Source organism: Ciconia boyciana, chromosome 2 (genome assembly GCF_034638445.1).
Source record: "Ciconia boyciana chromosome 2, ASM3463844v1, whole genome shotgun sequence".
Lineage (NCBI taxonomy): Eukaryota > Metazoa > Chordata > Aves > Ciconiiformes > Ciconiidae > Ciconia > Ciconia boyciana.
The window spans coordinates 65,848,816-65,861,400 of NC_132935.1; the positions used below are offsets into that span (position 1 = coordinate 65,848,816).

Here is a 12,585-nt window from a genome sequence, read left to right on the forward strand (position 1 = left end):
TTTGAATAGTTTCTGCTTCAAAGAATTCTGCTTTTTACAATAAATCATAAGTAAATGAAATGTGACTTCATACAAATGTTTTGATGCTTGTTTTGTAGATGATGTTCTGACACCGAATATAGAGAACAGTAATTTTCCCTACCAAGTACCTAACTTCCATAAGTGTGAGATCTGTTTGCTGTCTTTTCCAAAAGAGACCCAGTTCCAGCGCCATATGAGGGATCATGAGCAAAATGATAAGGTATGAATTTTAGTAGATATAAACTTAGAAAGTACCAGTGTATATTGATATTTTGATATACTGACAAGTAAAGCTAACACAAGACATCATTTTCAGGTTTTTTTAATCACATCACTAATAATTGCTACTTGGGGACCTCAGAGTTTTATGAAGTTTCTCTTTCATGTTTCCTCATATTTCCTTTGGGGCAGGACCTTACTTTGATGCCATTTAGTTAGATTGTTGTTTCCAGTTCAGTAATTTTTAATTTTAGGCATTTTCTTTGATTTATAAAATATTCAGGTAGATGAGCAAATGTATGGGTTTCTTTTAATCAAATTTGCAAACTGATTCTACACATTAGCAATAAAAAGAAAATAATGCTTATATTGATTAACTGGACCCTGCTAGTCTGTTATAGCTGTTTTCAATAATGTCAGGCAACCTAATCTAGTATGTATGTGTTAGTAGATTAATGTGAGCTGCTTACAAATCAAATTTGGGAAAGAATGAAAAAAATACAGATATGTGATTAAGACTGGACCGACTTTTTAAATGAAGCTTTTGCCACAGCTTTAATCTGTAATCTAAAGCATTTCATTTCTGTTCCTTGCTTTCTATTTCACAAAGGTAAAACTACCTTACGTGTGATGGAAAAATAATTTTATTACTGTTTGAGGTAGCTGTAGATAAAGATTAATTTTTACAAAATGTAGGCGTTTGAGATGATAATTCATGTATACGAAGAACTACTTACACAAGTTTCAATGTTGTAAGGTTGATATACAAAAAATGGAAGTTGATATTGTTAAAGCCATGCTATTGCACACTTGTGTAAGAGCCTTTATATCTAACAGTGAAGGTGCTCTTAAAAAATGAAAACTGTGCAGATACCAACTGAAGAGCAGTCAGTCTTACAGCATAAACTAAGCTCTTTGCTGGTTCAATTATTAATTTTGCTTAAGCAGAGTTCACGATCTCCATTAAAGTCGGGAAATTTATTTCCATCTCTTGCTCATTCTTCTCTCCTTCTAACTTCACTCTCCTTGGACAGTCTCAGTTTTGAGTCTCTACTTTCTTTAGTTCCCCTGCCGCCTTTCCCCATGTGCTCTTGAAATGCTGTATTTGCATTTTCAGTAGTGAGATGCAAAGAAGAGAAAATAATTAAGACTGGTATTATTAAGGATCATTATCATATGTAGGTATTTGAATTGCTCTTTTTTTATTTTAAACCTTTTGATTTGTATGGTTATATGTGTCACCTAGGGTTTATGTAACTTATGGGAAGATTGAATTTTTTCTTTATTTTTGTGGTTTTAACAAACAGCCTCACCGATGTGACCAGTGTCCGATGTCATTTAATGTTGAATTCAACTTGACACTTCATAAATGTACTCACAATGGTGAAGATCCTACGTGTCCTGTGTGCAACAAGAAATTCTCCAGAGTAGCCAGTCTGAAAGCTCATATAATGCTACATGAGAAAGAAGAGGTAATTCATTAAACCTCATAATTTAAATTTTGAAAAGACATGTCATAATGGTTGTACTTAATCCCTTACCTATATCCTTTAGATTGGAGGATTGAAAAAATGGTCTCATTCAGAAGAAATATAAAACTTGTAGTGGGGAGTCTGTTTTAATAATAGTAGCAGAAATTAATGTACTGGATATAAGCAAGTGTTCCCATCCTGTCTTTACTAACAAAGAGAATCTGTGCGTGTTTGATAGATATCATATCATATATGAACGTTAAGTGATTATTTATTTACAAATAATTTTATTTTGAAGCAATTCATGCGATTTCATGTACATTGATAAGCTCACATGTAATAAATAGTCTAGGTGATAATTTTTGATGGCAGATGTTATGGTGAGGCACTACCACCCTCTATTTCTTGCATCATGAAGCTGTTCCCTTATCTAGAACTGCCATACCTTTTTTGAGCAGTTATTTCTCTTGAGAGGACTTCTTGTTCCTTCTGCTCTCACAGTTTCATTCTCCATTTTTATAAGGCGTTGGTTAAATTCTTAGAAAACAGTTAATGCGTAGTAGTATTTTGCACACTTTATAGTCATTACTGCGTTACTGCAGTTGCCAAAGTTGATTGTACTGCCCAGAATACCAGAATTTCAATCATGTAATTACCTCTTCCTCCTGTGAAAGCTATTTTAAAATCGCACTTTGCGTTGGAGAATTGGAGCCTAGTAATGTATGCACTTTTATCGCCGGACTTCTAATCATAAACATAACAATTGTATGTTACTCCATACCAACTGCAGTCAGCTTACAGCAGTTTTTACCAGTAGGTTTGGGACGATAGGCCTGTTTGCGTTTTTCCCTACACCAGGCAGGGAATGCCATCTGTAGAGAATGTATTCCTTCTTTAATCTTGTTATCAGTTCACGTTTTATCATGTACACAACCAAGTTAAAATGAGAGCAGTTGCGTACAATTTTGTTGCATGTTAATGTATCTATGATGATACATAGTTTAATGGCTATTTATTGAGGAAACTTGATTTATGAATTGCTAAAAACATCAGAATAAGGAAACTGAGCATCAAGAAAGATGCCCAGGAGTGATTTTTAGGGTTCATTTCTATCGCTAAGTGATTTTTCATCCACTTCAGCTGCTCTGATTTTGATACTTGGTGCAGGTGTCAGAAGAATAGGTTGTGTGATGCCTTTCAATTTAAAATTCAATCTGCAGTTTAAAAATTAAACTTATATTAACACCTTTCAACTGCTAGTGAATATACTTGTGTAACATTCTATAATTCTGTGATAAAACAGATGAACATAAATTCACAGAGAATTGCAAGAATGACTTTCTCGATAGTTATGCACTGGGCCTGTAGGAGACCTGGAATTTGAACTTGAAGCAAAGAGTCTTGACGATGGCACTAGCTGTCATTCAGGAGTTTTTCATAAAGTGCAGGATAAGAAGTTAAGTTATCAGTGGAGTACATTCTCCCTCCTGTTTGCTATCACTTTCTTACTTTTGCTGCTAGAAAGGCTGAAAATAGAGCAAAGATACATACTCGCTTACTCACACATAGCAGTTGAGGAGGCTGCTGCACAAAGCTGAGGTTTGGGTACCTTTAGTCTTGCTTTGTGCTGCATCAGCCAGCTTTATCTACAGGTGAGTGCAGACGGGCAGTAGTAAGAAACTAGTGTGATTAACTTCTTGAGCTCTCCAGTTAGGTTTGTGAGACCATGTCTGGCTGTGTTGAAATGCAGATTTTCATGAGTGATTGCTCCTGTGAGAGGTTCCAGAAGGAATTTTCTGGGCTATTTAAATCTATTTTGCAAGAAACTAACTTTTATCCTCATGTTCTTTAGTGATTTGTGTGTGATAATTGGTGTAATTTGTTTGAAATTCCTCAGTTTCAGGTAGCTTTCGTTTAAGAAGTCATAAAGAACGTACCTTGTGTAGATATGCCTGACCTTGTAGAGGATTCTTGGTTTTGTCCATTTCTTCAGTGGAAATGAACAGTGGTACTTCTTGACCTGGTGAGACAGGAATGCTAAATACAAACTGAAAAATTCTAATTTATAGCATTAAAACAGCTAATGTCTTCTTTCTCCATGAGCACGAGGTTTCCTTGGGCTTTAGGAAAACCTTAATATGTTGAAAAAGTTAAAACTGGTGGACATAGAGTAAAAATGTTGTTGTTAAAAAATCCTGAGTTTTTGGTTTTTTTTAAGAATGTTCACTGTATTTCATTTGTCCTGTCTTACAATTTGGGAGCAATGGTCTTTGAAAAAGTGCAAATTAAAATCTTCTTTTACTGATGGTAGGAGTAATTGATACTAAACAGGTGAAGATTGTGAGTTCCAAAGTGTTCCTTCAGATATTGCATCTGATAAGGTAAAGATAGTTAATACAGGCAGAATTAGATGATTAAAGATTTCTAAAATTATTTCTGAGTTTGGTAACGTTAAGTATTATCTAGCAATGTACAAACAGCCCCTTTTGTTTAATGTTAGAAGGTAGGTTTAATCATAGTGAGGTTAACAATGTGCAATTACTTGTTCTGTGTGTGGTGGTGGACTTTTTGTTTGCTTGAGGGGCAAAAAAATAAATCTGGTACTGCCTATTCCATAGAGAGGCTGTTGGGTTTGATATATTGCTGGGGTTTTTTGTACAGTTTTTCTATTTTACCATGTCCTTGCTTTCCTACAGAAAATTCTACAGTAGTGAACAAAAATACATAGACTTTCATTGTCTCGAATACTTCTTCTTAGGCTATTCTTTTGTTTGTGGAAGTTGCTTAATAGAATATGTGTAATAGCAATGTAATGTCATAGATAATATGTGTCTGAAAAATGCTGAGAAGTGATTGACGAACTCTCAATTTTGGGGACCATGAGCTTGATCTAGTACACATTGTAAGCTTCTCTTGAGGTAATTTTTCCCCACTTGTACAAAAGGATTGTCATAAACCAAATTTGTTGTATAAGAACAATATTTTTCGATAAGAAGTATTCTTATTGAGATTTGAATGTAGATCTTGGAAAAGAAAGTAATATTTATTTATTTATTGTCCCACACTATAATGTGAGTCCGGTAATAATGATCTCCAGGTTAGATTAAACAAGTCATTTTTGAGGTAGTCTTTCATTTTATTAAAGGACTTCAGATTTTTAAGGTTTTTTTGTGTGGAAACGTTGTCTGGCAATACTGCAGAATTTTTGTTTTTTTCAGTCATAGGGAACAAATTTATTGTCAAAGCATTTTAACAATAGCACTGCATATCTTTGTTCCTCTTGATTAATACATTCTTGTCAATATCTTTATTTAAATGAACACTGTTTTCTTTCCCTTGTTGATCATTCAAGGAGGAAAAAAAGGGGGAGGGGGAGGATAAAAAACATTTCAATTTGCAGTGATAACTACAAATATTGAAAAATGAACAGAGACGAAAACTGTCTGAAGTTCCTTATGTACACCAGTAAGGAGCATGTAACAGATGTATTGCTGAAGAGATGGTGAATATTTTTAGGCATTTAATCTTAACTGTCTGCTTAGATTTTGTAAAGTAAAGATACACTGAGAAAAGAAATTAATGGTTTTGAAAAGCAAAAGGAAGTCAAATAAATGCAGAGCTTTTAGTTTTCATTGAAACAATATTTGACTTTGATTATTCCTCTGAATTTCAGAGAAATGGCAGTTCTTTTGCATTAAACATTACAAGTATGATTTCCATTCTAAATGACATGGAATACTAATGTATACTGGAAAGTGGTATGTTTGACACTGCTGTAAAATTAATGGGTTGAAGTTATATCTGTCAAAAACATTATGTTCCTATTTATTTCTGTTGTCTTTTCTGTGAAGATACCTTAAGAAAAGTCAGTAGTAACTGTGGTGGGATTAGTGTTAAAAAGTAAGTGACAATCTGTATAATTTTAACCAGTAAAAGTGTAAAATCCCTGAGGCTACAGTTAAGATGTTTCAGGTTAGAAAGTAGTATCTTTTACAAGGGTTTAGGTAGACCATAGTGTAATGGTGCTGAGGTAAGTTTCTGTGTGTATCTTGAACTAGCCTACCAAGGAAATAGGGAGTGGTGGTGAGGATGGTACTGAACTGCTTGTTTCTACTACCATATGAACTTTTTCAGAATTCAGTTTCAGTGGAGTTTCTTAAAATATAAATATTACCATAAGCTTGCAGTGATTATTGTTCGTGATTTATATTATGGGGCTCATAAGCTTTTTTCGCTTGTATACTTTTATTGCTGCTTGCTTCCAGCTGCCAATGTCCATAGAAGGATACATTCATCTACTTGAGCAAAGCTTGTGCAAGTGTACCGCTGTTTGGGAGTCTTTTGAAAAATCAGTCTCTATTATCTCTTTCAGAATCTTATCTGTTCAGAGTGTGGAGATGAATTTACTTTACAGAGTCAGCTGTCCATACACATGGAAGAACATCGTCAAGAATTGGCAGGCAGTAGGATCCACAGCTGCAAGTCTTGCAAAAAGGAATTTGAAACTTCCTCACAGCTAAAGGAGCATATGAAAACTCACTATAAAATAAGGTGACAATCACGGGATTGTAACAAAATGAGCAGATGTTACTTTTATGGTGATAGCTGGGGGAAGCAAGAGTAGCATTTCCAGTCAGCAAAGTACCATGATCTATGCAGATCATTTCTTTTCTTTGGTATGCTGTTATAAAATGGCATTTGTTTTTTAAAACCTTGCTAAAGTAGGTGGTTATTTTTGGAGGTCTTTTTTTTTTCTTTTTGTCTGTTTTCATATTTAGGAGCCCATACTAAGCATAGTTCCATCTGCTAGCTATTTGTAAACACAGGCAAAGTTTTTCTGATACAGAGTGCTTTTTGAAGTGTGTTTATGTGTGATTTTAAAGGCTAATGGCAGTACATTGAAGAAAATGTATACTAATTTTATGTAGCAGTTACTGTAATTGCAAAAATCCTAATACTTCTGCAAAGAAATAGGTTGTTCCTTGCTGTTTAATAGTCTTCTGCAAGTAGTCCTCACCACAACCTGCTGTGAGTTTCTTGTAAATCTGAAAAAGCACAAAATGAAGGGAAAAAACGGGCCTAATAAATGCTGTTCTTAGTTTCGGTGAAAATTTGTTCTGTCCTTTCTTTCAGCTCTCTAGTTTAACTTCACCTTTAGGAAGGTGAAAATTACTTTAAGTTAGAAGAAAGAAAAACTTACTTCTGTTGGTTTAGTTTATGCATTAAGAAAGCCTAAGGTTTTTGATGGGTGATCTCTCTTTTAATCTTTACTCTGTTTCTATAAAAAACAGAGGGGAAAAATATATTTAAAAATGAGAAATATTGGGTATTTCCAATTATTTTTATTAGCAGATGATGCAGGTTGTGAGATCTTAATAGTTGTGTTCCAGAAGGTTTAAAAAAGTACTGTTGTAGATTTCCATTTGCAAACTGAAAATTGAGATAAACTTGTTATGTTTCTATTGAGTTGTATAATATTACACACAAAAAAGGTTCTTGTTGAGGACAACTCCTATGTAAGTTAGGATGAATAAATAAAGAATGGGTGAAGTGAATCTAATATGATGGCTGCGATTTTGAGAGAGTATTATGCATACTGTATTCTGATATAAATGAGAAATAAGTGCTCCACGATAATTTGTTTATTTTCATAAACACGGATTATTTCTGGATTCAGAGCTTCCTTATATAAGATTCACCTTATTTATCAGTTCAGATGTAGAAACAAGTTGCATTTGTATTCAAGAAACTACTGTTTGTAATGTTTTTTTACTGTCCTTTCACCAGCAGTACCAATACAACCCATGTATGTGAGCAAGGTTAATGAATTGCATAAGTGATCCCACTCCACCTTCTGTGTTGTACTAGAAATTATTTTGAAAGCAAAGACATGGACATTCTGACTTTTTTGAAATTTTATTATTTGACACAATCCCCTCATATTGTTCAGATGAATTATGAAAAGTTAACATTTGACCTAACCCATTTGACTGCATGTAAAGTTCAAAGACATACATTAGTAGTTAAAAATCTTACTATTTGATTCCTGCTTTTCATTGTAAAATAAGCTTCAAAAAATTTTTAGGGTTTAAAATTATGAAGAGCCTTGTTACCTTAAATTTTTTTCATAAAGTGGTTGCACTTTTCCTTCCCAAAAAGGTGTTTATTTTGTGTTTGAAACATTTGAATGGAAAACTATTATGAATTTATAACTTAAATGTAGTATCTACCTTTTGCTAAAAAGAAAATGGTCATTATAACTCTAAATGAGGGAATATTTTCAAAGGTGATCTGATCTTGAGGGATTGTCCCTGCAATTGTTTCCAAATTGGATATTATTTTCTTTATTAAAATGCCACAGCTATAGTTGAAACAGATGATGTCGCTCATCAGAGAGCATGTTCTGACAATCAGGCTGGTCTAGATCTGTCCTGAGGTGGCAAGAAGAGGTGGTTCTAACATCTGTGCTGTTCTCTCTCCTCTTCAATCTTCAGTCGATTTTACTCTGGATACTTCAGTAAATTTTGATAGATATGATTAATATGTAGAAGTAAAATATATTACCCAAACTCTGTGCTTGCTCTGCAAGAGTATAAAAAGAGTTTAAAAACGCATGTCATATTTGGTTGAAGTAATAGGAGGGGAAAATGTGCTTTCCTTTAAATATAAACTGAATATCTGTGTTCTCTTAGAGTAGAAAGATGTGTCATTTGAGCAGAAATTTAATGATTTCCTGTGTTATGCATGGACTGTTATTCCCCTGGTATTTTTTATATTGTTACACCAGCCTGTGTTTCAAGGTGGTGGTGTATTTTGCACATCTGCTCCATATTAGCTAATTCTTATTTCTCAGTTGTTCAGAAAAACACCAGGTATTTAAATTTGTATAATTTCAGTTAGCTTTAAGTGGTACTGACAAGATGGATTACTGTATAAGTGTAAATACTCAGGCACTATGGAAAATGTGGAGTGCTCTAGATACCACACTGCCTTCTGGTTTCACCTTCCTTAGCTGAGTTGTTGTAATGGTCTTTTAATATCCCCTAAGTTTTATTTTTTCTTTTTTTTCCAGCATAAAATCAGTTGTTGTTTTTTCCACATTGCTATTTTTCAGCAGTCATTTAAACGAATTAGTTTTATTTGTAGAGAAATGAATTATGGGAGTTTGTCATCTGTTACCACATCTCTCTGGAGATTATGATTTGTATTTGAGGAGCAGTGGTGAATATTTGGGTTGTTAAATTCTTAACCTGTTTTTGTTAGACCTCAGCAACTGCATTTGTGCTCTAGTTCATGAGATCTTCCTATTCTAATTAAGAACAAAAGCCTTGCTGTGTTCAGGCAAAAGAAAGTTGCACAGAGTTGAAAGTTCCCACCAAAATAGTATTTGCGAAGTCACTGTATACTTCTAGCAGAATTTACAGTGAAAATGTCTCTAGAGAACCTCTAAGAAGTATCAATTCTATTACAGAAATAACTGTAAAATTCTTGGTGTTTGTAGGCACTTAGAAAAGTGCTCCATTTACATTGTTCTTTTAGTATTATTAAATAATTTGTTTTTTAACTGTCGCAGCTGATACTATACATTGTCATCGAATTTACATTGTATGTTAAAAAATGATGGGGTAAAATCAGCTTCTTCAAAATAATGTTTAATATTAGGATTAAGAGGTTTTTATTTAACCCCCCCCCCCCCCTTTTTTTTTAAATGACAGGGTATCAAATACCAGATCTTACAACAGAAATATTGACAGAAGTGGGTTTACCTATTCCTGTCCTCACTGTGGAAAGACGTTCCAGAAGCCAAGTCAGTTAACACGACATGTTAGGATACACACAGGTAAGACTGTGGAAGTAATTACTTTCGTTTCCATTTATTTTACAAAATTCAAATAATCTGTGAAATGCTAAGTATGTTTCTCCTAGTTGGGACTTGAAATAGTATTAATCCATCTGGCTCATTAGATGCTGTTACCTGTTGATGTAAAACACCCTTTATGTAGTTCCTTTGCTTAAGACATCTATATGCTTTTAAAAATCTTTTTAACTGTTTCTAATGATATACATCTGGAAACTTTAAGTACTTTACAGATTTCATTTGTTACAGAATACCAGTTTTGGTGCTTAGTTTCAATGGGCCCTAAAATTGGAATACCTAGGTAAGGTCCAGTCAAGTACTCTAAATAAGATCTTACATACCCTAGAGAACAGGTTCTAAAATTTACAATCACAAAAAGAGTAGAAATACATGAGAATGAATAGTACTACTAACATAGTGGTGTTGCTTTTGGTTTTAGATTGATTTATTTAAAGTTTCTGCCATATATTTTCTGCACTTACTGTAACTGCCATTTTCAGGACGTCCAAAGTGAACTTGTGAGGTGATAAGCCTAGATTATAATTTTGATACTTGAAGAAGAGCAGGTGACTGTTCAGTTTTGCAGAATGAGTAGCAGATGGTTTTTGCAAAATCACTGTAATAAATATGTGCATTTGTTTAACTCTTAAGCAATTGAAATAACTGAAAAATGCAAAGTATAAAATAATACAAAAGTTTTTGAAGCGTACAGAGGACTGTAAGAATAGTTCTCAAGTTTTAACCAGACATACATAATACAGCATAAGTTTGGCTTTAAACAAAATCTTCATTGAAGGTGCTCCAGTGATGTGCAGTATATACGTATTTTCCATCTTGTGAATAAGCTGCTGTTTGTCTAGTTTTTAGCTAATTAAAGTAGTAGATTATGTAAGTGTGCAATGTTGTTAGTATTAGCAGTCTGTTCAGACAGTGGTGTGACAAGCTGCCATGTACAAGAATGACTTTGCCAAGGGAGAAATAAAAAGTCTGTTGCGTGACTCTTTCTTAGGTGTCTTTTTAAGCTTTATAATTTAATTGTAAAACAGTAACACAAGAGGTCACCGTTGTATCTGTTTTAAAAGTTGCCTCAAAGTAATATCAAAAAAAGTAATTGAAAATTAACTTTCTTATTTTAGAGTTTTGTATCTATTTCATATGTTATTTTAGCTTATTGTACTCAGAATTAAAGAAACAAGATTAAAGTTGGTTGAGGACACTTTTCTAAAGCTTCACAAAGTTCAAGAGCATTTATAGTTCTTTTGAAGAATAAAAAGACATTTGTCTGTGGGAAAACTAGAGACAGAAAATGTAGTCCCAATCTGCACATGACGGTAGGTAATTTTAAGTTCCAAGAAGCTAGCAAATACTCATTTAATTAGTGAAGTCTGTTATTTTGAAATCTGCAGACAATCTGTCTGGCATCCAATTGCTTGAGGTACTGTAAAATATGTAGGAAAGAAGAACTAATGAATTTAGAATACTTAAGTCTTTAATTGTTAAAAGACCATGTCTGTGCTACATGTACAGCATTACAGTACTGTCTTAATTGCAATACTTTTTGTTCATAGCTATTAATTTCAAGCACTTACACCCTTTGGGAAAAAAAAAAAATTAAGTCTCAGGGACTGCAATTCCCATATTAATAACTAAGTAATGAACCCCCCCGTTCCACCTCCCAAATCTGTATTTTATTAAGTTATACTTGAGAAATAGAGAAATTCCACATTTCCACACTAGAATTAAGATTAGTTTTTATAATGAAATTTACTTAAGTAGGCAGACTTAACCTGAAGCAATACTTCCGTGTGTCCACCAGCAGCTGTTAGTGGAAGCTAAGCTTTTTACCTATGAAAGCCCAATATGAATTTTGTCACTGTATTTCAAGAAGATCTGAATCAGTGAAAATTCTTTATTTTAATCTATATTAAAAAATATACAGTTAAAATCTGAAGACCTTAAAGCTTTTTCAAAAGCCATAAACAGCAGAGCAGAAAATATACATTCCTTCAGAGTTGATACCATGTGAATTATATGCTTGTGATCTATTTCAGAAATAGCTGTGCATGATATTTCGCACATGGTCGTACTTACTGGTGTAACAGGCATAATGTACAGCATGCCCATAGTGTTTTTGCTGTAGAAATGTGCAAAGTCAAAGTGTTAAATGTTCTAAAGGTCCTGGAGTTAGCATAGCTGAACTTCACTAAAAGAAAAAAAAGAGTAATACTGAGTTCACAGTGGAGATTTCCAGTAGTCAGTTAAGACACATGGTAAGTAAGAAACTGAACTTTGTTCTTGGTATCTGTGTGTTTAAAATATGTAGCTTTGTAATATGTTAATGCAGTTCTATTATGTTTTGTCACTTACAATTTCTGGGGAATTTTTCATGGTTAATCTGTTCATGTACAAATAAGTGTGCAAGTAAGTGTACAAATAAGTGTACAAATAAGTGTGTATGCACAGCACTGAGAACACCAAAATCAGGAAACAGTGACAGAGCATTCCTGTAACAATATTGCCTAGATTTTCTTTAATGTTCAGTAGTAACATGAACATTCCAGGTTTTAAAATTATTTTTTGAGCAGGGCTGTACAATATCGTATTATAAAAACATTATTTTATTGCACATTTTCAAATGGTGGTTGTAAAGAATGAATGGCTATTAATATTTATTGGGGAGCGGGAAACATAGGCAGATGGTTTTTGCAAAATCACTGTAATAAATATGTGCATTTGTTTAACTCAAGCAATTGAAATAACTGAAAAATGCAAAGTATAAAATAACACAGAAGTTTTTGAAGCATACAGGGGACTGTAAGAATAGTTCTCAAGTTTTAACCAGACATACATAATACAGCATAAGTTTGGCTTTAAACAAAATCTTCATTGAAGGTGCTCCAGTGATGTGCAATATATATGTATTTTCCATCTTGTGAATAAATTGCTGTTTGTCTAGTTTTTAGCTAATTAAAGTAGTAGATTATGTAAGGGAACCATATGTATGGGAACCATAGG

General features: G+C 33.5%; 1 protein-coding gene across 1 annotated transcript in view; it reads left to right on the plus strand.

Moving 5' to 3' along the window:
- The window catches only part of ZNF236 (zinc finger protein 236), a 94,005-nt gene that overhangs the window by 12,343 nt on the left and 69,077 nt on the right, over positions 1–12,585 (plus strand). Inside the window, exons 2-5 of the mRNA XM_072852849.1 lie at positions 99–241; positions 1,548–1,712; positions 6,085–6,263; positions 9,428–9,552. Of these exons, the coding sequence (XP_072708950.1) occupies positions 215–241; positions 1,548–1,712; positions 6,085–6,263; positions 9,428–9,552 (496 nt within the window). The 5' untranslated portion in view covers positions 99–214. The remainder of the gene's footprint in view (positions 1–98; positions 242–1,547; positions 1,713–6,084; positions 6,264–9,427; positions 9,553–12,585) is intronic.